Below are 27,289 nucleotides of genomic sequence, written 5' to 3' on the forward strand. Positions count from 1 at the left end.
AGAACTTCTCCTTCGAGAACACAAACGTCAAAAATGTGCAAGCCCATTTGTTCTATTTTCGCATATATTTTATTTTTGCTGATCGGTTTTATCTTGCTTTGTTGTATAAGTTTACATCTATATGCTTACTATTTTGACGAAGATTTGTACCAGGAATTAAATGCTGAAGGGGATTTTGTGTATACATTAGATTTTTGGGCGACCCTGCTCGCTGGAACTGGACTCTACTTGAATTATATGCAATTTAAAGTAGGTGATTTATGTGCAAAATATTGTACAACTCCTTTAAATATTTTAGGTGCTTTCAGATAAAACTACTGTTGTGCCTTTGGATTGTGGTGTTCATAATTGTCGAGATCGGGATGGTTTTCATAACCATTTTGGAGAGTATTCTAATTTGGGAACCCTACTTTGTTTTCCATTTAGTGCAGATATGTATGGAAGCAGAAATACCCTAATCATGATATTCATTGATTCGCATTTGTTTTCCTTCTTCTAGGTTTTGCCATATATGTTTTGGTATTGGTTTACTTTAATTGCACAACCCTAAAATACTGTTCTTTAGACGAAACAGCGAAGTAAAACATGAAGGATCTTCTAATAAATACTTGGAATAGATAAGGAATAAGGAATTAAAACAAATAATTTACTATTTTAATAGTAATTAGATAGCCCTGTATACGGTACGGTTTTCATGATATAAGCCAAGATATGACCTGACTTGAACCGAAACTGGTTTACTGCGATGTATCATATTTCTTTTTTTTTTTAATTTTTTATTGTATACAAAATATTATCACAGATAAAAAAAACAAAAAATACAATTACACAAAAATAATGAAATTGTATGTCAATTGGTTAAATTTAAAATAAATTAAAACAAATATCGAAACTAAGTTGTATGGAAATCGGTTTTTAATGACTTTTAATGTTTTTGGCCAAGATTTACATTTTGGCAGAAATTTCCATATTTGGATGTTCTTTTGCCAATGGATTACAGTATGGACTCCGTTATTGATATGAAACTGAAACAAAATAAATATTAATTGAAAACACTTTCGATGAATGATAATTAGGTAATTTAGGATAATTAGAGAATTAGGTAAATTTACTGGAGTATATTGCTACCAATCGAAGTATTGTCGGACTAACAAATTATTTCTTGTTCAACCTTCTTTGGGATGTGTCAAAATTTGTTGATAGTTGTCTTTGTTCCATTTGTGGTTTTCAATGGGTATCTAGTGGGTTTGATCTTCGTAAATGTGGTGTTTATATTCCTTACCGAAGAAGAGACACTCGATGAAGGTAGGGCTTGAATATGACTGCTGATCAGAATTTCAAAATATTTATGTATCTACTTTAAAGACTTCTTAAATATTTGGGTAATGCTGGGAGTCATTCAATTAGCCAATGCTGCCTATGGTCTATCATTAGTGTGCGGAAAATTAAAGGTTTGATTCTAAGTTTCTAAATCACATATGTATAACTTATCCAACTCTTTCAAGTCTAGTTAAAGGGGATACTTTTCACTTGGACTTTAGTGTCTGTCTTGGCTAATCTTATGTTTATCGTCTGGAACATACGATTTGCCTTGCAATACGAATATAGCGACTCCTTTGATGCTTACGGTGGAATTACCTGTATTTATATTGAGGGTAACTAAATGCAATATTTATACAAATAGTAACCGAAGTGACATTATCTCGCACAGCCTTCAGCATATGCACTTTGTATGTGGTACTTACGTTCTATCGTGAATCTGTAATAAGCCCAAATAAATTGTGATAATTTAAAAAATTACAATAAATTCAAATGATGGAAGACGCGTGTCGCAACACCCCGATATGATAGCATTCGTTTCTGGCTGGTATAGCAGGCTGCTGCTGCCCCGTTTGGACAGGCCTTAAAAGTCGGCTCTCTTTTCAGTTGAAGTCTCTTAATACCATCGGCCTGGTCTGGCAACTATGCGTCTCGGAGCTTTTTAGAGAAGCTAGCCATTTAGCCGCCATTCGAAAGCTTTTGGTGCTCATTTTTGTTTTGACGGTCGACAGAGAAATCGGCACAACGCATTGCTTCGTGACGAAGGTAGGGCGAGAGAATGCCACTGAGTCATTCAACTCGAAACGAAATGAGGTGGGAAAGTGCAGTTAGTCGGTGTTCTGTAGTGGGCAAATGTGTAAACATTGAACATTGATAAGTGACGAATTCGCGATTCCAAGAATTACATTGAGAGCACTCCGTAGATTAAATTACGTTATGATCTCATTGAGAGCAGAAAGTTGTTGAGCTTCTGAGCTGAGAGCGCACGAAGTAGAGGCAAAAGAAAAAACAGAAATAAAAACAAGTTTCCGCTGCGCAAGCAGCTTGCTCTCCCGCCCAGGCCCAGAAGAACTTCGCCGTCCGTCCTCCCAAGGAATCCCAGGAATCTCAGGAAGCATCATCTAGCGGACCAGCCGACCAGCTCAATCACCCGCCATGTCGTCCACGTCGGCTCTCAAGGTGTTCGTGTATGCCCTGGACATTGTTTGTGCGGTAAGTGCCCTCCTCTTTCCTTTGCTTTTCTTTTCAATTTGCGACAGCTAAGGCAATTGGGTCAATTGACCTGTTGTAAACACCCCAACCACAATCACAAAACCACTTGGCGCAATTTATTACTATTCCCTGTATTAGTACTCTGTGTTCTGATAAAAGAAACAGCACGCATAATATCATACTGTTACCGCCTCCCGTTATGAGGTTGTTTTCGCTGGAACAACCTTATCGCTGCAAATTGAATCAAAAGAAGCTTTTGCGTGCTAATCGCATAAATATCATTCACTTTGTGTTGCTAGGAGAGTTGCACCTTAGTAAAAATACATACATATGTATCTTTCGGCAAACTAGTTTCGAAAATTATCAAATGCTTGGTTTATTTATACCTCTTTAATTGCAAGCAACGGTGAGAATAGACAGATGGTCCTGAAGGTCAGCATATGTAATGCGCTCTGTATATCCATCAAATTTAATCGTAGGCTCATCCATTTTGAATGTCCAATCGATGCGGGCGCCATGGGCAGATGTTCCCGCCAGGCTTCTGTAATGTGTAGTTTTCAGTTAATAAATGAATCAGGATGAATTTCCGGCAGGCTTATATCAACAATTTCCTAGATTGGACAGCCTTCTCAAACTAGACAAATCAATAGCAATTAAGTTGTACTATCTTAAGAGGAAATGCTTGAAAACCATGTTTACTCATCGATGATTGTGCAACGTTAACCGGCTAAAAATACCAGTGCTGGCGTCATTAACTCTCCGGCTTTTGTTGGCTTGAACAAATTTTGAATAATTTACAACCAATCAAACAATCAGGTTGGCCAAGTCTCTGATACCTGATATGAACGTTAACTACATATAGTAAATGACCTTGTCTACAGCGCATACGCAAATCCCCGTCAGGATTGTTTTGCCGAGGGGGACCTCCATGTGACCCATTTACCGTCTGGCATAAATAGTTCCCTGCCATCCCACCCTGCCATACCATTCCCGGACGCCAGTCAGACTAGCCTACTCGGCGCCTATCCATTTGAGTGCCTTACTTTTGCCTTGTCTGTGGTCCAAAATCATTGAAGTGGAATTGTTGTCTCGGGAATTGTTGTCTCCAATTATTAATTTGTTGTCGCTTTCCTCCCATACAGCTGCTGGCCCTGGTGCTGATATCTTTCGGCATCTATGTCGTGGTGTCCTATGATCTGAACGAAATTGGAGGGCTGTCGGCCTACGCATTCATTTATCTAGGAGCGGTCGCCCTGGTAATCCTCTTATGGGGATATCTGTCCGCTTGGAAGGAAAGTGTGTGCTGCACTGTCACGGTAGGTGGAAAACTCGTTATAACTGTTTCTATAGTGATGTCTCTAATGATGGATATCCTCGTTGTTACAGTTCGTGGTATTCCTGTGGCTGATTATTGCCACCCAGTTCGCGGTGGTGTTTTTGCTTATCCACAATGAAAGCTCTGTAGCCTCCAATCTGGCCAACCCGATTGAGGCCACTTGGGAGGAAGAGCTCAACAGTCCCGGCGCCATGTCCATCTATCAGAACTGGGTGAGTGTCAGAACTCGTATCTTCTGGAAAACTCTTATGTAAAACTCTGTTTCTTACAGTTCCAGTGCTGCGGTCGTGGCAGTCCACAGGATTACATTGTCAACGAGCGACTGCCCCCAGAGACCTGTTTCCGCAACCATGACAAAAGCAAGGCTGAGAACCTCATCCCCAACGGCTGCCGAAAGGAGTTCGAAAACTATTGGCTGCAGCTACTGCAGATTTTCAACATTCTCGGCTGTGTGCTGATTGGCATCGAGGTGGGTGATCCGTAGACGCCGTAGACCTCTCCACAAACTTACCTTTAACGAACTTTATTACTCCATTCTCAGCTCCTGATCAGTGTCATCTCGATCCGGCTGTGCAACAGCATTCGGAACGATCAGCGGCGCTCGTACTTTTAAAACAATCCCGAAAACTACGAAATTGGTTATTATTCTAAACGGAATTTGTTATTACCAAGCGTTAAGTAAGACTTGAAAAACTGTTGTTGGAAATTTAAAATTGGAAACCGGGAGATACGAGTATTTAAATAAGTACAATACACACACACTCACAAAACACAGCTTATATAACTCACGAACTAATTTCAATGCAAATTTTAGCTGTACATCACACTCAAATCTTAGGCTAAGAAATGTGAATTAATTTTAATATTATTTATTTGAATATATTGCTAAATAAAACAGTCAAAGAAGTGCATAAAATAGTTGATAGATTCTTGCTCCACAGTTCCCAGATCAATATCAATATTCCGGCAATACATCAAAAATCATGTGCAAGGAGCGCAATCGAAGCCACTACCAACTGTCGCTACCGCGTAGGGACGACAGAATGCCAGTGTGAATACTCACGATGGAGCATTTCATCCTCATAAGCTAAGTCTCTATTTTCATACGCCATCCTGAAACTGTATATATGTACATAAATTCTCTCGATGATCACAATCACAAATTTCCTCCACAAAATATCTCTCAGCTGGATCGTAGCCCTGAAAGAGATATATGTATAAAACATATTCATCCGCTAACGGCACAAAAATGTAACTAAAACTGATTTATTTAATAAACCAAAAAAGCCAGAGAGTTGCATGGTACAATTGCAAAATAATAAAATAAAACGAGGGGGAACGTTGTGAGTTGCTGCGGAGACCGCAACTCTACATTTATACCCGATACTTAGTCAGTATGGCTCTCCTTAGGCAGACGCCGCTAATATTAAACGACACGAAAAAGAGAGAGACAGAAAATCAGTCTGAGCTTGTCGTCGGGCGCTGCGTGGCCACTGCAAATTGATTTGTTCCTATTGGCTATAAAAATGATCCGATCTGATCCAGATTCAGCCATCTGATAGACATGGTCATTATCTATGATTCTGCGTTTTTAGTTTTGTCGAATATGCAATATTGTGGATGCAACAGATTTTCGTCCTTTGTGGAGGCGGAAGGGGGTGGGGCGAAATTCTGAGATATACGTTTTATAGTGAGATCTAACAGAAGTGCGGATACCAAATTTGGTTACTCTAGCCTTAATAGTCTCTGAGATTTGAGGATGCCCCAGATTTTCGTCCTTTGCGGGGGCGGAAGGGGGTGTGGCGAAATTTGGACATGAAACGGTCAAGGTCCGATATCACAGGAGTGTGGATACCAAATTTGGTTGCTCTGGCTCTTATAGGTTCTGAGATCCTTGAACTCATATTTTGCAATTGGCAAAACCGACCATGAAACCTGTGTGTTAGAGAGAGACAGAGCGAGAAAGAATAAAATTGTTTTCTTGATTCTGGCTATAATAATTATACGATCTGGTTGAGATCTTACATTCTAAAACATATAGTCATCCTCTACGATTCTGCGTTTTTGGTTTTATCGTATCTTTAAAAATGTGGATGCCACAGATTTTCGTTCTTTGTGGGGGCGGAAGTGGGCGGGGCGAAGTTTTGAAATATTTTTGTAGCAGTGACATATCACAGAAGTCTGGATACAAAACATCGTTGCTCTAGCTCTTATGGTCTTTGAGCACTAGGCGCTGAAGGGGACGGACAGACGGACGGACGGACAGACGGACAGACAGACATGGCTCAATCGACTCGGCTATTGATGCTGATCAAGAATATATATACTTTATGGGGTCGGAAACGATTCCTTCTGGACGTTACACACATCCACTTTTACCACAAATCTAATATACCCCAATACTCATTTTGAGTATCGGGTATAAATAGAACAGAATTGGCTATAGCTTCGCTTTCCTTTTATTCAAATATTTCATTATACATATGTATGTATGTATATATGTACGTAATGCCCACATAGATAAGTGTGGAAAACGCGCCGAACGAACCGGCCAGTTTCGATTCCATTTCGTGCCGAAGCTTTTCGTTTCGTTCCGTTGCCACTGTGTTCGTGTTCGCCAAACCAAACGTTTATTTTTTCGCGCTATCAGCAACTGTGGAACGGACCGCACAGTTTTCAGTTAACATTCGCGCGGAGAACATGAACCGGGTTTTGGGGAACCCACAGCAACCGTTTAAATAGATTGAAGTATTTTCCGTTTGTCAACAAAACAAAGCCGCGCGGGTTGCCAGGTGGAGAAGAAGAAAGAACACTTGTATATTCGATAAAAATAACCACTTGTGCACAGATACCTTTATAGAAAACATATAGATATACAATAGATAGTGCTCTGTTAGAGATTGGATAATCGAAAATGGCCTGTTCCACCAATGTGCTGAAAGTGTTTGCCCTCTTTTGGGACATCATCTATGCTGTGAGTACCGTGACCCTCTAATTGTGATCGGTTCATAGAGAGCCAGCGTCGAGTTCTGTGTGGCGGCTTCATGACCCCAGATAGCATTAAAACACGAATTAATCGTAAGAGCGGGCCAAGGCAAGGCTAATTGCAGGGAAATTACCGCGGCCAGCTGAACTGACTTGGGTCTGTCTGCCTTTGGCTAAATGCCAGATCTTGCTGTAGAATATTCCTCCCGCCCAGACAATGCCTCGATCGGTCCAAGTTCATTCGGAGATACATCAGTCTTTGATGTGCGGGGCAATTGTTTATTTGATAGCGTAGAACATCAACATTGGGCTATAAAAACTATTGCTATTTTCTAGTCGGATAGTTTTCCATTCGTTTAGTTAACAACCATTCAAATAAATACTGAAGGCTGTTTGTCGGTTTGTTTTGTGGCGCATTTTGATGCAAATTCGAGACATAAAACCATCAACATTTTGTCGAATATCCAGTTCAGTCAGTCTGGCGCATAAGCTTTCCAGAAGCTGTCCTTCTACGTAACAGTTTTGTACAAAAATATCTTTGAGTAAAAATGATTTAATAATTTATTTATTTAGTGCTTTTGTTTATATTCTTGCTGAGCTTTTTATTTGTGTTTTTTCCACATTTCTGCTGGCAGCCAAACGCAAAACTTGGTCACCCACGCCCGCCTGCCACTACTTAACCCTGAACGAAAAAAGATATAGAAATCTATTTGATTTTTTCGTAGCTTCGTGGCTGTTTGTTTGTTGTAGTTTGTTTTACTTGGGCGAGACTTTACATATACTCGTGCGTTGATGTCATTTCTTAGATGTTTTGGGCATTTTTCTAGAATTTGTTTTCAAAATGGAATGCGACCGAAGGCTGAGGAAATGCCAGCGCGCACAACGCGTCGTATGAGCGATTTTCCGCATTCGGTTCCAGGCGAGTTCACTCTCGATTTGCGCGCCGAGAGATTTCAATAATGCTGAGGCCGATGCCCAGCATTACTTCATTTGGGTGTGGGGACCATATTGTAGGGTTTGGTCTGGTCTGCTGTAGGGTAGGGCCAAGCCTTTGTCTCACCTTGCTGCTGGTGCCGAGTGACAGAAACCCACATAAATCTCTGGCAAATAGGCAACTCAATGACAGCTGCCATAGTTTGTCCGTCTGGCTTCGTTTTTGGGCATTTATTTTATGTACTGGCTCTGGCAATCGATCTACCCACTCGCCGATCTGTGGATTGCCAGCCTTATCAGACGACATGCAAATTATGCACATACTATAGTATATAGTGTGTCCCACTAGTCTGACCTTGCGCTCTCGGGTGATAATTGTGTTTAATTGTTCGGCCGCGAATGCCTATGCTTATGGGCGGGAAATGAGAGCAAATTAATAAAAGGTTTTTGGCTTTTTGCACTGTCTCCCTGTTGCCAACACCAAGTTCTTATCGCCTTTTTATGGGACTGAGTGAGTGTCTCTTTAGTGCCTTAAGCACTTGTGACAGTCTTAGATATCAAACGAATGTTGAGTGGGTTCAGACCTCATATAAACTACGAGTGTTTGTATAGTTCCGCTACGAATTAAGTCCAGTCCCAACATTCGGCTGGCAATTACAAAGTCTAATTATGGTTCAATGTTCTTAAGCAATTCCAGATTCGGGCATGCTTCGTTTTCATTTCTACTGCGAGTGAAGCCAGTCGTCTGTTCCCAATTTCCATGGGAGCTCCACCGAGAACGTGCCTCCATGCTTTGATTCCTCATTCGATGACGCAGTACATAGAGGCCCTTGAAATTTGGGTCTGTACTGGGAATTGGGCGGCGGAGCATAATAAATTACAATTAAATGGCGTTGTATACTCGTAGATACGTGGTTACCACGTGCTGCCAGATGTCTAGAGCTCATCTTCACTCGTTAATTGATGGGGCACTGTCGATTCCCCATTTCGATTATAGCTCAATTAATGTAAATGCCTTTATCTACAACCATATTTAGTTGCAATCCTCATTGAATATGCACAGCTGGTACCCAAGTCCGAGCACAACATTGATTGGCTTTAACTACTTTTAAGCAATCCCTAAACGGTCTTGGCTATGGATTACAGCCAAAACCGATCAAATTTGTGTACCCCAGCCCAAATGATTAATCGGCTAAATCATTCATAATTTTAAGTACACCGTGTGCTGTAAGTTGGTTTTGGAGCCGCTTCAAAGGTGAGGCAGTGCCTCGAGCTCGAGTGCCTCGAGCTCGAGTGACAAACAAACAAGTCACGTCAAAGTCAACGATTCTGGCGACTGGTTTACCCGACAGTTGTAATGATAATTGTATACAATGTACAAACGGTTGGGTTGTGGCGGCAACAGGTTGCTGAATGCAAAGATCAGCAACGTGGAAATACTCGTACAATTATTACGCATTTCATCCACTCACTTTCGGCAGGAGAATTATTTTTCTGTGTATTCCTCGGGGGCTTTGGGCAAACTGCCAAGTGGCCATCCACAAACAGTCTACATTTGGCAGAAGTGTGTGAAATTTCGCATTGTATTGGTGGATGGATGAGTCATTGCGTTAAATTTAAAGTTGCAACTAGCGTTGCAAGTGAGAGGCGAACGATCACTGCACCACTCGACGTATACGTAATTTATGATGACATTAGATGGCCCGAGTAGCTCTGGCCTGCCGCCGAAGCATACAACATTACTGATCACATGATAGAGTATTCCTTCCAACAGCCTGCAACACTGCGTATGAGTGGTCCACGGGGGTGGCGGCGGCACGTGGAAATGTTCGAGCAAGCCACAATTTGCATACGACTATTAGATCTAAGCATGACCTTCAATTAAGCGACTAGTATACAGACTTTTATCACCTTTGGGCAATATTTAATCAAGCATTCTCCGCCTCTCTCCCTTCGACAGATTTTCGGCCTGATTGTGATCGGCCTTGGGGTGCACGTCATCTATAAATTTGAGCATTTCAACACCGCCGCCTTCGTCATCATTGGCCTGGGCGTGGTTGTGGTGCTGACCGCCCTCTTTGGCGCCCTGGGGGCAGCGCGCGAGAGCAGCAACATTTCAAAGACGGTAAGTGCAACACTAACACATCTCAGAGACTGAGCTGAAACTTAATCTTTTCTTTTCTCAGTTTGTGTTCATTCTGGTAGTTCTGGTTGTGCTGGAAGTCCTGGTGGTGGGTTTCCTGTGGATATTCCAAACCTCGTTGCTGATCAATGTGGACAAGACCTTCGATCAGCTGTGGAACGATCAGCCCGTGCCCATCAAGCCCGGCAATCAGAGCCAAATCGCCAGCCTCGAGCGTTGGGTGAGTTGGTCCGATCTTTAGTCCCGATTTTCCTTAATCTCCTGAGGGGTTCTCACTTTCAGTTGGACTGCTGTGGCAATGTGGGACCCAAGGACTATATGCTGCCCCCGAACAGTTGCTACAACAGCCAGACGGACAAACTCAATCTGGAGGGCTGTCGGCAAAAGTTTCTGGACTTTATTGCCTCACGTTGGACAACCTTCAACTTTGTCTCCTTGGTTCTGGTGGGAGTGGAGGTTAGTGCGGGTCCTTCCTTCAGTTGAATTCGCATTAATGTTTTCACTCTTTCATTTCTAGATCATTTGCGCCCTGCTGGCCTATGTCCTCGCCAACAGCATTGTGAATCGCTGGCGCCGCTCGAAGTACTACCAGAAATAGTTGCCAAATTAGTGTAGAATATTTTTGAGTATAATGCATTTCAAAAAACCAACTTTAAAACGCGCATACTTAAGGCCAAAGAACTCGCAATGCAAATACCTGAAGCCAAACAATAGAAAAGGTTCCAACGTATATCTGGCTATGAGGATAATTCTGGGTAGGGCGAGAACTAACCATTTACATTTTAATTTAATCTAATCTAAGCTCGACTTAAGCCACAATCTTTTGTAACAACATTTCGAACAGATCAGCCAAAACCAAAATAAAGAATTCTTCATAGTTCGTTCGGTGGTTCGGGAATTTCATTTCTGGTTTTGGGAAACTGCTGTTGACATCATTCGGATGATAAATAAGATGACGGCCCGCAGTTACGAGCATTCGGGGGAATCGGGGGAAATCCGAGGGGGCGCAAGGTGAGGGTGGACACATGCTGTCTCTCATGTCTGTTTCTGTTCCACGAGTATATTCTATATTCTTTATTTCCCCTGAGCTTTTATCTATGCCGAACCTCTCTGTCTTTCTCTCTGTGTATTTTGGCCACTGCAACGCTCCGGGCCGGATGGATGGCGACAGAGTCCGAGGCAGAGACATCCCATCCACACAAAATATCTGTATCTATGGGTTAATCGTTTCCCAACGCTTTGTCAGCCTCAGACAAACAAATGAAGATTATGGGACTTTAGTCGATGATTTGATGGCAAGGCCCAAGGTGTGCTCGCCCCCAGCGGAAAAACTCTTGTGAAAATTCCGATTATTAGCTACGAGCTGCGATCTCTCTCTCCTCTCCACTCCTCTCCGGCGTCATGTACTGCAGCAGCCGCCTGCTCAGATATATTTTGTGTGTCATCAGCGTTTTTTGTGCTGTAAGTGCTTAAAAATAGTTCTGAGTAACAACTGAACTCCTGACATTGGCATCAATCGATGGGTCTTCTTAGGTGGAGGGCTGTCTGCTCATCTGGTATGGAGCCTGGCTGCTGGAGAGCCTCGCTGATAAGCAGAACGTGGTGGTCCTCGATCATGGCGAGGACCTGGCCGCCGTGCTCTGCATCCTGCTGGGCTCTGTCATCATTCTAGCCAGCATCTTCGGCTGTGTGGCCATGTGCAGGGACTCCAGGACTATGTTGATCTGTGTAAGTGGGATCTCCCTCAAGAATACCCATCGCAATCCTTATACTCTCTTTTGCAGTATGCGGTTCTGTTGGTTCTGCTCTTGGTGGTGCAGTTCGTGATGTTCAGCATCAGCTTTGCTGCCAGCAAGGACACACTGCCGGACAGCCTGCGTCAAGGCTTCGACGATCTGTGGGATCATCAGCATGTGGGGAACAGCACCCTGAACACCTACGAGCACTGGGTGAGCTGCCTCCGTCCTTGATTACCTTCGAGCCCAACTTGAACCCCTTTCAATGTTTTTAGCTGCACTGCTGTGGTCGCAACAGTGCCGAGGACTATATGCATCTGGACAAGGAGCTGCCAGCGAGCTGCTGCCTCGATCTGGACTGCACAAGGCCCTTGAATCTGTATATGGCAGGCTGCGAGATTAAGTTCAAGGAGTACCTCGGCGGAAAGACTGCGAATTTTCATTCGCTGAGTTGGTTCCTTATTCTCACTGAGGTGGGTCTGCTGTCTATGCCATTTGCTATCCAATCGATCTACTCATATAAATCATATAAATCCAATTTTTGCTTCATTCATTGCATCTCTTGCATCGCTTCAATACATTGCACCTTTCCACAGGTATCATTTTTATTGTTGTATCCCCTAATTATTCAAATTTAATTACAGATTGCTGGTTCTGTGACCACCTGCTACCTGGTGGACAGCATACGAAACCATCGCGATCGCGTACGATTCTATAATTAAATTAAATTCTTACTGTCGACTTCCTGAGCTGTATTATCACTACTTGTGTGTGTAATTTCCTGGCCCACGAGCCTTGGCATATTGTGATTGTAATTTAATCAACTTAGGCTACAGATACCTAGTACTATTCATTCATAAAATTGTAAACTTGTAAACTCCCACGCGGAGACAAGAAATAAAAACGAAAATAACCGAAAACCTGTTGTTGCCATTGACTGAAATTTTACAAGAAAACAGAAAACTGTTTTGGCCAGCAGGCATACGAGACGAGCAGATGGGATCCGGAGATAAATAGGAAAGCCTCTCGCACAAAGAGACGGTAGACGGGAGACGGGAGATGGCAGACGGGGCCAAGCTAGGTGGGCGATGCTCGGCGCCGCTCTCGATTTTCACTCACAGATTTACGAGTATACTCGTATATAGAGATACAGATACATATAGATAGGTAGAATGTAGTCAAAACAAAAACACACTGTTTCAGTTGATTCACGCCACTGAAACACAGCGGTCAGCAGCAGCGATCAACAGCGCACGGAATAGACAGAGAGATCTTGTACGCCGCCTGTGCTGTATCCGTCAGATACGCAGCTGAAACTGGCTATTGGCTATTGCCATATACGTAACCCTGCTCGATGCATTCTGTATAATTTGGCTGATTCCAACAGTTGAGACAAGCCACAGAGACGCAGCTCCCATCTTCAGTTCAGTTCTGTTCGGTGCGTCCTCGTCCAGAGTCAACATGGGTCTGGCCTCCACTACAGTGAAGCATCTGCTACTGTTGCTCAATTTCGTGTTTGCCGTGAGTATGAGTGGGCAGAGCATCTGTCTGCGTGTGTCTCTGACTCTCTGGGAATTCTACAGGTGCTGGGTCTGGTGCTGATTGCCTTTGGAATTTTCTTTTTGATCAGCGCCGCCGAGAATGCAGTCAGCATTGGTGAGAACGTGGCCGGGGGCCTGATCATTGGCCTGGGCGCTGTCATATTGGTCATAGCGGTCTTTGGCTGCCTGGCGGCCATTCACGAGTCCCCAGCCCGGCTCTTGATTGTGAGTACCTGATCTTTTATCTTCCGCAAGCGTGATCGTGATCTCCGTTGTAAAATTCTCTAATTTTCCCCAGTATGTGGGAGTCGTGGTGGTGCTGATCCTCACCCAGCTGCTGTTCCTCAGCATGGCATCGCACGGCACCAAGGACGGCCTCTCGGGCAGCATCAACGAGGGCTTCGATCGCCTCTGGGAGGTGGAGCGCAACGAGTCCGGCGCCCTGGCCTACTACGAAAACTGGCTGCACTGCTGCGGGGTCAACAGCTCCGAGGATTACTGGATCATCCACCATGCCATACCCTCCAGCTGTTGCCTGGACAACAAATGCGTGGACAGCACGAGTGTCTACAAGGTCGGCTGCAAGGCCGAATTCGTGGAGTATCTCGACGACAAGCTCCTGGTGTTCAAGATCGTCTGCTGGCTGCTCATCATTGGCGAGGTAAGTCGCCTCCATTCCTTTCCCCATCTCAAACTAAGGCGCTTTCTCTCCGTTTCAGGCTGTCGGGGCCGTGTTCGGCTGGCTGCTGTACAGCAGCGTCAAGAACCAGAGTCGACGCAACAACGCGGTCTGGATGTGAGGCACATCTTAAGTTACATAAGTATTAAATTAAATAATATTACAAGCCGGTTTCTAATCCCTCCTGTACTTTTTGCAACTCAACACAAACTAATGAGCAATTTCGTAATCGCTTAATTCTGTAATACTCGTATGTATCAAGTACTCACAATATCAAAGTAAAAGTTGTTCTGATCTAATGTCCGGCTCGCTGTGGAGTGCTGTCTTGTGGGGATCAGGGGATCAGGGGATCAGGGGATGCATTGAGACGATATGCCTAAAGGCCTGATGCAGCTGGAAAGGCTCTGGCTGAACGAAACGCAAACTGATCCTGCCTGCTACGCTTCTAACCGCTAAGTACGTACTCCATTATATAAAGACACTGAAAGGCAGCGGTCTGTGTCCCTTTCTTTCCCTTCAGGGAAGGCAAGATTGATAGTTCTCAATGCTGAAAGTGCTCTGAAGTGTAGGTGCTCTGCTTTTTAGTGATTTTATTTGTGGAACAATCCCATTTTGGTGATCTAGTATCGACGAGGTTATTAGCTTCCTGTGGAAATCGGAATGCGGGATCCCTGGAACAGTAAAATACTTGCTATAATCTAGCCGTATAATAGAACCTCTGTGTATTGTATATCATTGCCGGACAGAATTGGAAAGCACTTTCACATTGGGGTTACTCCAAAAGAGTTTCGAAGTCAGTTTCAGTTTCACTGTCATTCGTGTCACAGCTCTGAAATATATCGAATGTAAGCTGTAGAACGGAACTAGCCCGGAAATTTGATAGACTGCTTTCGGAAGTCAAATTAGCATTACCATCTTCGGCTCGGATCGTTCATACCATGGCTTCGTCACTGAAGAAAATGTTGATCTCGATGAACTTTGTTCATGCTGTAAGTTTAATGCTGCCGCACCGTTCCGCGTTTCTGATACTTCGTGCCCTCTGCAGACGGTTTCACTGTTGGTTATTGTATGTGGCATATCGTTTTTTATTGACGAGGTCAGCACTCTTGAGAAAGTCGCCGGCAGCTTGACTATTGCCCAAGGAGCTGTTGGACTGATCCTGTCGATATTTTGCAGGGGAGCAGCCAAAAACGAGTCGCTCAACTGTCTAAGAAATGTGAGTATTCATAGAACTACGAGTGTAAATGATGTCTCGATAGTCGCTGAAAGTCTCCACATTAAACATAAATCGGTTGATATATAGCACAGCTATTTTTTTAGCTGACACTTTGTTATTCGGCCTACATTGATCCGATTTTCCACTTATATTCTGTTATAGAATTCGTGATTTGTGGAAAAAATCCACCGTACAGCATTTAAGACCCATCAAAGACTTTCAAATGCTCATGGCTTGGAAGCCATCTTTTAAGACATTCCCATTCAAACCGATACATATATTTTGGAATATAGTTTGTCAGGGTATTTGAAGCTTCGGCATGTCGAAGCTGTTCATTGTCATCATATAATTCGGCTTAAAAGCACTTTTTGTTTTAATGCATTGAACTGAAAAGCTACTCATTGAGAAATCGAATTGATCCTCGAGCATCGACATATTGACAGAGTATATGAGCTGTGCTGTACGTGCTGTCTTTACGTGCTTTCTGCTTTATTTTCAATCAAAAAATATGGATCTAAACTTTTCGTTTTGCTCTAGTATGTGGCTATAGCAATGCTGCAAATATTTAGCCAGCTACTGCTCCTCTACGAGGCCGCGAATAGCTCGGTCCGCATCGGCAGAATCTTCGATGACCTGTGGGAAGCGGATAGGAGGGGCCTGGCATTGCAACGGCGCCTAGGGTTCTATGAGAAGTTTTTAAAGTGCTGCGGCGTAAACGGCGCCGACGACTACTCGAAGATCCATCTTCACCCGCCAAAGAGCTGCTGCATAGACGAAGAATCCGAATTCGACTCGCCCCTTCACCCGTACGGCTGCAAAACCCAATTCTCTGATTATGTCTTTAGCAAATTACTCCTCCTAAAACTGGCCTGTTGGGTGCTCATAGTGGTTGGGGTGCGTATACCCAGTTCCCAGTCGGACGCTCCTTTAAGCACTCTTTCCCTTTCAGACTAATGGGGCCCTATGCGGATGGCGGCTGTACAGGATCGTGAAGAGGCAGATCCAACGCGACAACGACTGTTTGGACGAAGACTCAAAGGAAATTTGAAGAGACTTTGATCTGATATCAGCTCTTTTACTTAATTTTGTTATTTATTTATTTGGTCTCTATCCTAGTGCCACAAGATTTACTTATACATACGTATTAAAGTCACTAGTCACAAAATAATTTTAGTCTTATAATGAATCGTACATATGTACATTGGTTTTTATACCCGATACTCAAAATGAGTTTTGGGGTATATTAGATTTGTGGTAAAAGTGGATGTGTGTAACGTCCAGAAGGAATCGTTTCCGACCCCATAAAGTATATATATTCTTGATCAGCATCAATAGCCGAGTCGATTGAGCCATGTCTGGCTGTCCGTCTGTCCGTCCGTCCGTCTGTCCGTCTGTCCGTCCCCTTCAGCGCCTAGTGCTCAAAGACTATAAGAGCTAGAGCAACGATGTTTTGGATCCAGACTTCTGTAATATGTCACTGCTACAAAAATATTTCAAAACTTCGCCCCGCCCACTTCCGCCCCCACAAAGAACGAAAATCTGTGGCATCCACATTTTTAAAGATACGATAAAACCAAAAACGCAGAATCGTAGAGGATGACTATATGTTTTAGGATGTAAGATCTCAACCAGATCGTATAATTATTATAGCCAGAATCAAGAAAACAATTTTATTCTTTCTCGCTCTGTCTCTCTCTAACACACAGGTTTCATGGTCGGTTTTGCCAATTGCAAAATATGAGTTCAAGGATCTCAGAACCTATAAGAGCCAGAGCAACCAAATTTGGTATCCACACTCCTGTGATATCGGACCTTGACCGTTTCGTGTCCAAATTTCGCCACACCCCCTTCCGCCCCCGCAAAGGACGAAAATCTGGGGCATCCTCAAATCTCAGAGACTATTAAGGCTAGGGTAACCAAATTTGGTATCCGCACTTCTGTTAGATCTCACTATAAAACGTATATCTCAGAATTTCGCCCCACCCCCTTCCGCCTCCACAAAGGACGAAAATCTGTTGCATCCACAATATTGCATATTCGACAAAACTAAAAACGCAGATAATGACCATGTCTATCAGATGGCTGAATCTGGATCAGATCGGATCATTTTTATAGCCAATAGGAACAAATCAATTTGCAGTGGCCACGCAGCGCCCGACGACAAGCTCAGACTGATTTTCTGTCTCTCTCTTTGTCGTGTCGTTTAATATTAGCGGCGTCTGCCGAAGGAGAGCTATACTGACTAAGTATCGGGTATAACTGTAGAGTTGCGGTGTCCGCAGCAACTCACAACGTTCCCCCTCGTTTAATACTAAACTTGTTATACCCGATACTCAAAATGAGTATTGGGGTATATTAGATTTGTGGTAAAAGTGGATGTGTGTAACGTCCAGAAGGAATCGTTTCCGACCCCATAAAGTATATATATTCTTGATCAGCATCAATAGCCGAGTCGATTGAGCCATGTCTGTCTGTCCGTCTGTCCGTCTGTCCGTCCGTCCGTCTGTCCGTCTGTCCGTCCGTCCGTCTGTCCGTCCCCTTCAGCGCCTAGTGCTCAAAGACTATAAGAGCTAGAGCAACGATGTTTTGGATCCAGACTTCTGTAATATGTCACTGCTACAAAAATATTTCAAAACTTCGCCCCGCCCACTTCCGCCCCCACAAAGAACGAAAATCTGTGGCATCCACATTTTTAAAGATACGATAAAACCAAAAACGCAGAATCGTAGAGGATGACTATATGTTCTAGAGTGTAAAATCTCAACCAGATCGTATATTTATTATAGCCAGAATCAAGAAAACAATTTTATTCTTTCTCGCTCTGTCTCTCTCTAACACACAGGTTTCATGGTCGGTTTTGCCAATTGCAAAATATGAGTTCAAGGATCTCAGAACCTATAAGAGCCAGAGCAACCAAATTTGGTATCCACACTCCTGTGATATCGGACCTTGACCGTTTCGTGTCCAAATTTCGCCACACCCCCTTCCGCCCCCGCAAAGGACGAAAATCTGGGGCATCCTCAAATCTCAGAGACTATTAAGGCTAGAGTAACCAAATTTGGTATCCGCACTTCTGTTAGATCTCACTATAAAACGTATATCTCAGAATTTCGCCCCACCCCCTTCCGCCTCAACAAAGGACGAAAATCTGTTGCATCCACAATATTGCAGATTCGAGAAAACTAAAAACGCAGAATCATAGATAATGACCATATCTATCAGACTGCTGAATCTGGATCAGATCGGATCATTTTTATACCCAAAAGGAACAAATCAATTTGCACTGGCTACGCAGCGCCCGACGTCACGCTCAGACTGATTTTCTGTCTCTCTCGCACGCACTCTTTGTCGTGTCGTTTAATATTAGCGGCGTCTGCCGGAGGAGAGCCATACTGACTAAGTATCGGGTATAACTGTAGAGTTGCGGTGTCCGCAGCAACTCACAACGTTCCCCCTCGTTTTTATTAGTGATTTTTATTTATTTTGTATTTATTTTTTAAAATCTTTCAGTCTTAAGCAACAAAAATCGTTTTTCCTTCTAGACTATCGATGGCTATTATCGATGCTAATATATTTCTTCTTCTCAAAGATAGAGAGAGTTTAATCGACAATCTTGACTTTGGTCAGCTTTTGATGAACACACCTTACATTCAGTTTCAGGCATCCAGGCAGCATTGTCACTGCGCCTCTTTGCTAGTGAGAGGATAGGTGTGCCTTTAGATTGTGGAATACGAGCTGTGGGATCGAATGTTTTATCGAACACAGACACTAACTTACATGTAGACCTCCGAAAAACTTTGGCAAAGGTTGTGGCTGCCGGAAGGAGTCAATCTTTATTTAAATTAAATAATTAATTAATCAATTAAATAATTTAATATATTTTCTTATGTCCATAAAGTTGCGTTATACGTACATGTGATTGTTTTGATAATTATTATTGTAGTACCCCTGAATGGCCGTAAAATTATTAAGACTGCCAATATCCCGGAAATACCATTCTAAGTAAAGAATTTGCGATCCTTAAGGTAACGTAATATAAATGTGCATATTGGAAAGCGAAACTGAATAAGAGTTTAGCAAGAACTAGTTACAATGAGGCTACATTGAGTTCGAAAGTAGCAGATTGGGTTTGTAGCTCAAGCTTCATCCGAATTGTCACAATCTCGTTCTTCCAACAGGAGCAACTACTTTCCGCACAGGGAACACCCAAAGTCGGACACGGTTTGATGTGGCACCCGGTATGCCACATGGCACTGCGGCTGCGTCATTGCCATCAAGCGGATGGGTGGGGGGCTGGCTTGTTCGGATATTTGTTTGGGTTTCGGTGGGTTCTGTGGTGAATTCAGCGTGTGATGTTCGGCGGCGACACTTGGTGGCGCTCTGTGTTGTGTTCAGTCGTTGGCCAGCATTTGGGGCATCAACACGAGCCTTCACTGATCCAGCATTGGGCCTGAGGAGTCGGGCTTCGATTGGGACTTGGGTTTTATCACTAATTCTAGAGTAAACAATGGCCTCCCACCTGGAATAGGGGAAATCGAGCGAATCGGCAGACCCCCAGAGAAACCAAATTTCCGTTTAAACAGCAGCCCTTCAGGGATGTGAGTGTGATAATATCCAGATATTTATTTATAATCAAGGAAATGGCAATGGCACGAGTGAAAATGTGTTCTTTTGATACCGCAGCTCCCTTCTGACAGCATGGAGAAGTCTTTTCCTATATCGCCTTGGAAGTACGCCCTGTTTGCTACCTGCATTCTGATAACGGTAAGTCCCGTCCCCCCAACCGTGACATCCTCCACACCCAGGGCCGTACTCTTGACCCATCCAAGTCTTGCACAACAACCCGGTAGTCTCGTAAAAGAAGCGAACAAAAATCAATATTGTGCAAAAGTGCAAAATTACGAGAGCAACGCATTTGTCGCCGGCCATAGGCGAAAAATCGCCCATAAGGATGGCTAAAAGCAAATCGAACAGAACTAAAGTATATTTATACATTTATTTATTTATGTATTTATGTATTGTATATTTCAGCCGAACAGCTGGGAGCTGTTGTGCACTTGGCACTCAATCCGATTGCCCGATATGCCCGATTCTTGCCTTCCCTTCATGTAAACCGCTTACACAATCATGCGCCCATTTTGTTATGATTAAGTTGATTTGGCAAATTAGATTGTTATTTCTATATATATGAGCATCAGGATAATGTCAAGTCTGCAAATGCCAAGGCTCCCGGCATTGTGCTAAGAACCTACAACAAAACTCATTGCAGTAAAGCCCCAATCTTTATTGACGAGGAAGATTCCCCCAAGAAATACTTGGGGGAATGCTATTTTATGCCTATTAGCTATTATGAATCACAGGAATTCCATCATCCTTCTCGTCTAATTGTTTCTCTTTTTCAGGCCTGTACTGTGCTCTTCTTTTCCTGTGGCGTCGTCACATGGGGCTCGGCAGCCTCCATCTTTGGCAGCTATACGACTGCTCTGATCGGAGCGGCCGTCTTTGGGGTGGCCTTCCTCGGCGTGTATGTGGCCCTCAAGGAATCCTATAAGTACTCGATACTCGTAAGTATTCCTGGACTCTGTGTGGGGACGATCCTTTTTACGTGTGTCCCGCAGTTTATTTTCGTCAGTGGACTGGTCATCGTCACGATGGTTGCCTACTTCTTCACCTTCGCGGCGATGAAAGGAGATCTGCTGGCGCACTTTGACGACCGGGTCCGGCAGTTGTTTGAGGAGAAGACGCGCAGCAACGACAAGATGCAGCCCATCCACAGCCTGTTCCGCTGCTGTGGGCTGGAGGGACCGCAGGACTACCTCGGCGAGGAGAACGGCGCCTTGCCCGCCAGCTGTTGCTTCGCCTTCGACTGCTCCAATCCGACGAACGTCTTCCAGCAGGGCTGTGCCACCAAGGCCAACGAAAATTTGAAAATGCAGGCGGATATCACTTACTACTGCTGCATGGCAATCATTGCCCTTGAGGTGCGAATTATGATAAGTTGCGTTGGAAGAGACGTTCAAGCCATTTGTTTCATTGCAGTTTATGGGCATTCTCACGGCCTACTACATGGGCCGGGCCCGGAAGTATGCGAAGACCAAGATCAAGGACGACGAGAGCCACCTCAACGATTGAGTGAAGGTGCTAGCCAGCATAAATGTTGCATAAACGATACTCTATTTATCAGATTAACGAATTTGCCACTAGAGAATAAAACACTTTCCATATGCTAAACGAATATCTCAGCCCGAAAATTTGGCAGCACTGGCAAAGAGAGCGGAGATTTCGATTCCTCTTCTCCAAGCAGAGACCCTAGCAGCATCGATCGTCTACCGTATCTCATAAGAAATGTTCGTTTTCATTCGCTGTCTGGATACCGATCTTGCTGGTTCTTTCGGTCCTCTCTCCGCTCTGTCCGCTCTCCCAACCAGTTTCGGTCTATTTTAGCTGGTTCTTTGGCTTGGGAAAAGTCCTACTTCTTGTCAAGATGGGCTGCACTTCCGGTTGCATCAAGTGTTTCCTCAACACCCTTAACTCCCTTAATGCGGTAAGTTCTTGGAGTTTTTTCCAGCAGTTTGGATGACTTCACTCGGATGTGTACACATATACGATACATAATTGATTGCTGTTAATCGTATATATAGAGATATTTGTATTTTTGATATATTTCGGTGTGAATACAACTTTGCATTCGGTTGTTTTTAAAATCTGTGCCGTGCGTGTGTTTGCTGACAAAACTTGAACAGGAATATACGTATATATATGTTCTTTATATATGAACAATGTGTGTTTGTCCAAGCATTCCAATAAATATTAAATTTTGCATATATTAATGAGTACGAGTATTGATCACATTCTTTGGGATCAAGTTTGATGAGATTCGTTATCAGAGCCAAAAGTTGTTCTTAGATTAAACATAAGCTAAATTTCAATTGCTGTATTAAATGAATCACAATTTTTTCCGTAGAATTATGTTAATACACCAAATTTCGGAATTTCAACGAAATCTTGTCTTCTATCCGATTCGTTGACTTTTCATGTTTTTATTGCACTAACGCTAATCTCGTTTGCCATTCGGTTTCACCTTTGGCCCCTTCTGCCATCGACAGCTTTTGGGCCTTGGCCTGATAGGCATAGCCACGATAATCCTGGGCCAAGCACCTCTCGTTTACATCGTTTTCCTGTATGGCTTGGGCGGCCTAATCTTTGTTTCGGCCATTCTGGGCTGCTGCGGCATCTGTCAGGAGAATGTCTGCATGACCGCAACGGTGAGTGAAGTAATCTCTTCCATTCTTCCAGTTTTAAACCAATTAAATTGCATTTTAGTATGGATTCATTCTGCTGGCTCAGCTGATAATAAGTCTCCTGGGCAACTTCGGCTTCAAGTTCAACGAGGACTACATCCGGAAGTTTGCATCGGAGGAGGTGCAGAAGAAGTGGGACCTGGAGCTGGTGGAACCAGGTGCAATGGACCCATACCAGAGAACGGTTCGAATATAAACCATTCTTATTTTCCGTTTCATTCGATGGCAAGCGACGCTATTCATTTCCAGTACGATTGCTGTGGCCGCAACGGACCGGATGACTATGTGAGCATCGGTCGAACCACCTTGCCCGCCACGTGCTACCCCAAGGAGAACCACGAGCTGCCTCACTTCACCACCGGCTGTGCCCAGAGCGCTGGTGACAAGTTCCTGGAGCTCTTCACTTACTCCAGCGACACCAACTGGGTCTCCGTGGGCATAACCGTGAGTGATCCTGCAGTGACTCTGCCCTCGATGGATTCTAATCATTTAATCTTTAATCATCTGTTTCAGGCACTGATGGTGCTCGGCGCCTTCTATCTGGTCGGACGCTTCCGCAAGCAGCGCAGGCGCTATCACTACTAAGGATTCCCGATCTGATTTCTCTGTGAGATTCGTGTGTTCTAATAAACTTGGTAGAATCTGCCACTTCCCATTCCATTCCCCTGTGGAGTGGCTGAGCTAATCTGTCGTTTTTCTGCTGCTGGCGTCATTCATTCTCAATCTTCTGACGCAATCAAGCTCAATCAATCTCACTAGTTTTCGGGGAGCGATCGCGCGTAAATTGCTTTGGGGAGCCAGAGAGAGAGAAAGAGATGGAACTCTCTTTCCCCCTTTTGAACCCCACTCCATTCGAGCTAAACATCTGGCGAATGGCGCTTCTGAAAGCTTAGAGCTCTCCCTACTCTCCTCGCTCACATTGCTCTTCCGCCACAACACACCGCTCGCTTCAGTTCTGTCAGGCATAACCAGCTCTGGCTCCCCCTGCCGACCCACCAGACTGTTTGTTTGGCTTCCGAATGACAGCAGCAACAGCAACAACAAGAACCACAACAACAACATAAACAACAGCACTGCCTTAGTAATAGCAAAAATAAAGGAAAGCTCTCTTCGTCGCCGCGAAGCTTATATACCCTATCTGTTCGACGACTGGTCAAAGTGTAATACTCTTCTGTATTACAGATTACAGATGACAGATATCTGCCAGAGATAAGTCTTTAGATCAGAAGTTTACTTATTGGGGTAAAATAGATATTCTAATAGAAGCTATTTCCTTTTCCAGGAATACATTTAATAATATGCGCATATATAAATCGCCTCCCTTAGATCGCCACCGCTGGTGATGATCAAAATATTGTAATTTAGTTGGTCGGAAACTCATTGTAACGCATAGAAGGTGTTACAAACATCTACTCTTAACTGTAATACCCTAAAAGGGTGTAAAAACTACGAGGCATCAACAGAAACCACAACAACAGCAGAAACAACAAGAAAAAAAAAGTAATGCTAGATTTTGAGGCCGAGGCTCTTGATACCCTAGCAGATCGATTATTTCTCATCCGATATTGAGATAATGTGATTGTTGAGCGTATGTATGTGTATGTTTAGAAACAAAAATTGTTCGTATGGTAGCTATATTGATCTGATATTGGTTGTTCCGGAATATAGGTATGTATATATTTTCTGCTTGTATCGACAAATAAGGGATCCGCGCAACGTTTCATTAAGAAAGCTCAAATCTTAGGGACTCAAAAGCGTGCATATAACAAGATCTTTACGAGCAACAAAAGCAATAGAAACAACAAAGTTTGGTCTTTGACTTTGGATTTGTTGTTGTTTTTGTTGCCTCTGCTCTTTGTGTTTGCCTACTGCCAGTGTGCGTTCGTGTGCTGACTTTGTTTGCTTTGGTCTGGCGCGGCGACCGGCGCGGCGGCAACCAACGGGGCAGCGTTTCCAGCTCTCTCAGTTTGCCGCGAACTTTTGTTGAAAGTAGTTGTCTACCCGATTCTGTCCGGCTGTTAAAAAACTCTTGCCCCCAAAAACACAACAAACTGTTGCACGTGTTGCACAGAGTCTCGATTGCATTCTCCGAAAAGCACTTGGCCATAGCGCAAAGAGGAAAATAGAAACACATTCAGAATGGGCTGCGCAACGGGCACCATCAAGTACTCTCTGTTCCTGTTCAATGCCTTATGGGCGGTAAGTAGAACACCAAAAATTGAATTCAAAGCATATGCTACATACTCGTATGTTCATATGTATGTACATACATATGTATGTATAACGCATACGTTCAGTATTACAACCGTTTCAATGATTATTTATTATAATATTTTTCCAAGTTTTTGTACAACATATTTTGAGCGGAATTTCGCTTAATATTGGAAATCGCTTTGGAGGGGAGTATACCCATTAGACTTCCACCTGGCCCGCAGATGATATCATCTCGTATGCGTGCCTAGTTTATGACTACATTTTGCCGTCTCGTGTGTATCACTGGGTGTGTGTGTGTGTGTGTGTGTGTGTCTATTGTTAATGGCTTGTGCTTTGCTTTTGCATTCCTTGAGCCGTGAGGAAAGCTCTGGCCAAGTAGCCAAGTAGCGAGCAGCTCAAATGCGTCATGCTTTTCGATTTCGTTAAATTAAATGTGGTAATGCTCCTCCTCTGCTTCTTTTTAAAAAGCTAACACGAATATAATATGGGAATATGGAAACCGGATTAGTCAACAGCGTTGACAATAGAGACGAGATGAGCGCAGCGCTGACAAATTACTAAAGATATGCCGGGGAATTCGTGGCCTTGTCACGGTTGCAGACAACTGGGATACCGAAATGGAGGGACTTTCGATATCCTATAGATTTGGGAGTAGCACAGTAATTTCCTTAGATTTCTCAGCTTGCGAGCTAGACATCAGCATAGGTTTTTGAAAAAGCGAAACTTTTTGCGAGAAAGGAAAATCTAGAACAATTTAATTTATTTGCAAGTAAAACTTAGAATGAGTAATAACATTATTATACGGGTGGATAAACCCCTGAGTTTAGCATAGAAACGATTGATCAGAATGGGATATTTAGATCATCTAAGCTTCGGCTTTGAAGCTTTCAATTTTTGTTTCTTTTTTTTTTCGAATATCTAAAATTAAATTGGATACGCCTCCCATTTAAAAAGTATGCTGATATTGCTCGATTATCTGGCTGGGAAGCTACCCCTATTTATTGACTCATTTTGTTTGTATTTTTCAGATACTCGGCATTTTGGTGCTTATCTTTGGGGGCCTCGGGTGGGGGGCGATGCCTGATCAGTATGCCATTGGCATTCTTGTTCTGGGCGGCATTATCCTCCTGATATCCCTCTTTGGTTGCTGTGGCGCCGTTCGTGAATCGCCACGCATGCTCTGGACGGTATGTGCTTTTTGACAGATACAGATATATCTGAAAGTCTGAAATTAAGTGAATTTCAATTGCATTTCAGTACGTATCGCTGCTGGTTGTGTTGCTGGTGCTGATAGCCGCCTTCATTGTTCTCAATCCGCGGGATGTGTTCAAGAAGTATGCCCTGCAGACGGTTGAGGATCATTGGCAGCTGGAGCAGACCCAGCCGGGCAGCATGGATCTCATCCAGAAGACAGTGAGTCGTGGAAACCCACTTCTTTGTAGAAAAATGTCAAAGCTTTCCTCTATTTCAGTACTCTTGCTGTGGGCGAAATAGTGCCCAGGATTATCTGGAGATCAGCTACTGGAACGCAAGTGTTCCCAACAGTTGCTGCAAGGACAACAACTGTGTGAATCCCTTGAATCTCTATGCGGTCGGCTGCATCAGCAAGGTGGAGGAGGCCTTCTCTGACGAGGCCACCACATCGCGCTACCTGGAGTGGGGTCTCCTCGGTTTCGATGTGAGTCTGCCATGGAATTTAATCCACTTCCCACAGGAGAAACGCTCACAAATTGTCGTTATCTTTGCAGGTTGTTATTCTCTCACTGGCCATCATCTTGGCCATACACTACACGAATCGCCGACGACGCTATAACTATTAACACGTACAAATATGTATATGTATTTAGCACCTAAGCAAGTCAATCTACTTAACATTTACCAGTCTCATTTGTAAGTCACACCGATGTACCTTGCTTAGAGCCACAGCACACAGCGCTCTGTATGTGTTCCACTTGCCAAGCAATTGAAGTTGCCTTAAATATACAATTCATACAAACAAATACCCATGTTTCGGAGGGCAGTGTAATTTGCTTAGCCTCTTCTTCATCTTCGACATCGTCATCCCATCCCATTGGGATTGGAAAGCAAAGACTCTGCGCTTCAAATCAATGACGCGTACTTAAGACGGACAAACAGCTGCGGTCAGCCAAATAGGAGTGCTCAAATGTTTCGAAAACTATTGAAAAGGTACAGGGAATAGTCCGGGCAGGCCCCAGGAGAACTAGCGATTAAATGTATTGAGCTCCACTTTGTAAAAATAGTGATCTGCTCTTGACGGTTTGGCTTCATATGATAGATTGGATACTGTTCACTCATATTATTGTGACCCCAACTGTATGTGGACACAAAAAAGAGCTAAAAAATGAAACCAAAGTCAGACCCAAACATAATTAAGCTCGAAAATTCTGTGTTTGTGTCTGTGCGTGTCTAGGGAACAGTGGAGTGAGGAGGGAGAAATGCGCAACTCCAGACATAACAACAGTAAACTCGCAGTAAACTCGAAAAAAAACTGTTAAACAAAACAGCGGGAGAAAACAAGAAAGAGAAAGAGACAGAGCTTGTCACTGGCTTATTGACAAATTGATGTCATTGAGGATTCAGACCAAAGAAGAGGTGGCTGTCAGGAGAAGGGAGGTAGAGGTAGAGGCAGAGAAAGGGAATTCAGAGCAACAA

General features: G+C 43.6%; 8 protein-coding genes across 9 annotated transcripts; all 8 read left to right on the plus strand.

The window, feature by feature from the left end:
• Positions 1-2,011: 2,011 nt before the first annotated feature.
• On the plus strand, positions 2,012-4,784 carry LOC108160822 (protein late bloomer). Of its 2 annotated transcripts, none has more exons than XM_017295052.2 (6): positions 2,012-2,085; positions 2,364-2,532; positions 3,675-3,848; positions 3,919-4,080; positions 4,140-4,337; positions 4,410-4,784. In XM_017295052.2, the coding sequence occupies exons 2-6, from the start codon at positions 2,476-2,478 to the stop codon at positions 4,479-4,481; spliced, it is 663 nt and encodes a 220-aa protein (XP_017150541.1). In that variant the 5' UTR covers positions 2,012-2,085; positions 2,364-2,475; the 3' UTR covers positions 4,482-4,784. The 2 variants fall into 2 exon arrangements, with proteins under 2 accessions (XP_017150541.1, XP_017150542.1); XM_017295053.2 differs by having other exon boundaries at positions 2,381-2,532.
• A 1,746-nt stretch (positions 4,785-6,530) lies between these two features.
• Positions 6,531-10,811, plus strand: LOC108158181 (23 kDa integral membrane protein). Its single transcript, XM_017290399.2, has 5 exons — positions 6,531-6,842; positions 9,747-9,911; positions 9,973-10,149; positions 10,212-10,385; positions 10,447-10,811. The coding sequence occupies exons 1-5, from the start codon at positions 6,783-6,785 to the stop codon at positions 10,525-10,527; spliced, it is 657 nt and encodes a 218-aa protein (XP_017145888.1). The 5' UTR covers positions 6,531-6,782; the 3' UTR covers positions 10,528-10,811.
• Positions 10,812-11,131: 320 nt separating this feature from the next.
• LOC108158290 (protein late bloomer) lies at positions 11,132-12,579 on the plus strand. Its single transcript, XM_017290526.2, has 5 exons — positions 11,132-11,390; positions 11,463-11,657; positions 11,714-11,878; positions 11,941-12,138; positions 12,310-12,579. Exons 1-5 carry the CDS (start codon positions 11,331-11,333, stop codon positions 12,385-12,387), a joined length of 696 nt encoding a protein of 231 aa, XP_017146015.1. The 5' UTR covers positions 11,132-11,330; the 3' UTR covers positions 12,388-12,579.
• Positions 12,580-12,870: 291 nt separating this feature from the next.
• LOC108160999 (tetraspanin-9) lies at positions 12,871-14,184 on the plus strand. The gene is made up of 4 exons (XM_017295307.2): positions 12,871-13,186; positions 13,249-13,431; positions 13,505-13,867; positions 13,926-14,184. The coding sequence occupies exons 1-4, from the start codon at positions 13,127-13,129 to the stop codon at positions 14,004-14,006; spliced, it is 687 nt and encodes a 228-aa protein (XP_017150796.1). The 5' UTR covers positions 12,871-13,126; the 3' UTR covers positions 14,007-14,184.
• A 526-nt stretch (positions 14,185-14,710) lies between these two features.
• On the plus strand, positions 14,711-16,256 carry LOC108158337. The gene is made up of 4 exons (XM_017290577.2): positions 14,711-14,874; positions 14,931-15,101; positions 15,639-15,995; positions 16,051-16,256. The coding sequence occupies exons 1-4, from the start codon at positions 14,824-14,826 to the stop codon at positions 16,147-16,149; spliced, it is 678 nt and encodes a 225-aa protein (XP_017146066.1). The 5' UTR covers positions 14,711-14,823; the 3' UTR covers positions 16,150-16,256.
• Positions 16,257-19,483: 3,227 nt separating this feature from the next.
• On the plus strand, positions 19,484-21,336 carry LOC108160927 (23 kDa integral membrane protein). Its single transcript, XM_017295213.2, has 5 exons — positions 19,484-19,699; positions 19,785-19,865; positions 20,504-20,665; positions 20,720-21,082; positions 21,141-21,336. The coding sequence occupies exons 2-5, from the start codon at positions 19,800-19,802 to the stop codon at positions 21,231-21,233; spliced, it is 684 nt and encodes a 227-aa protein (XP_017150702.1). The 5' UTR covers positions 19,484-19,699; positions 19,785-19,799; the 3' UTR covers positions 21,234-21,336.
• A 110-nt stretch (positions 21,337-21,446) lies between these two features.
• Positions 21,447-23,087, plus strand: LOC108160928 (23 kDa integral membrane protein). The gene is made up of 5 exons (XM_017295214.2): positions 21,447-21,645; positions 22,208-22,366; positions 22,425-22,586; positions 22,652-22,846; positions 22,916-23,087. The coding sequence occupies exons 1-5, from the start codon at positions 21,586-21,588 to the stop codon at positions 22,985-22,987; spliced, it is 648 nt and encodes a 215-aa protein (XP_017150703.1). The 5' UTR covers positions 21,447-21,585; the 3' UTR covers positions 22,988-23,087.
• A 1,269-nt stretch (positions 23,088-24,356) lies between these two features.
• LOC108160848 (protein late bloomer) lies at positions 24,357-26,616 on the plus strand. Its single transcript, XM_017295104.2, has 5 exons — positions 24,357-24,601; positions 25,645-25,803; positions 25,874-26,029; positions 26,088-26,294; positions 26,365-26,616. The coding sequence occupies exons 1-5, from the start codon at positions 24,542-24,544 to the stop codon at positions 26,434-26,436; spliced, it is 654 nt and encodes a 217-aa protein (XP_017150593.1). The 5' UTR covers positions 24,357-24,541; the 3' UTR covers positions 26,437-26,616.
• The last annotated feature ends 673 nt before the right edge of the window (positions 26,617-27,289 follow it).

This window comes from Drosophila miranda, chromosome 3 (assembly GCF_003369915.1).
Source record: "Drosophila miranda strain MSH22 chromosome 3, D.miranda_PacBio2.1, whole genome shotgun sequence".
Classification (NCBI taxonomy): domain Eukaryota; kingdom Metazoa; phylum Arthropoda; class Insecta; order Diptera; family Drosophilidae; genus Drosophila; species Drosophila miranda.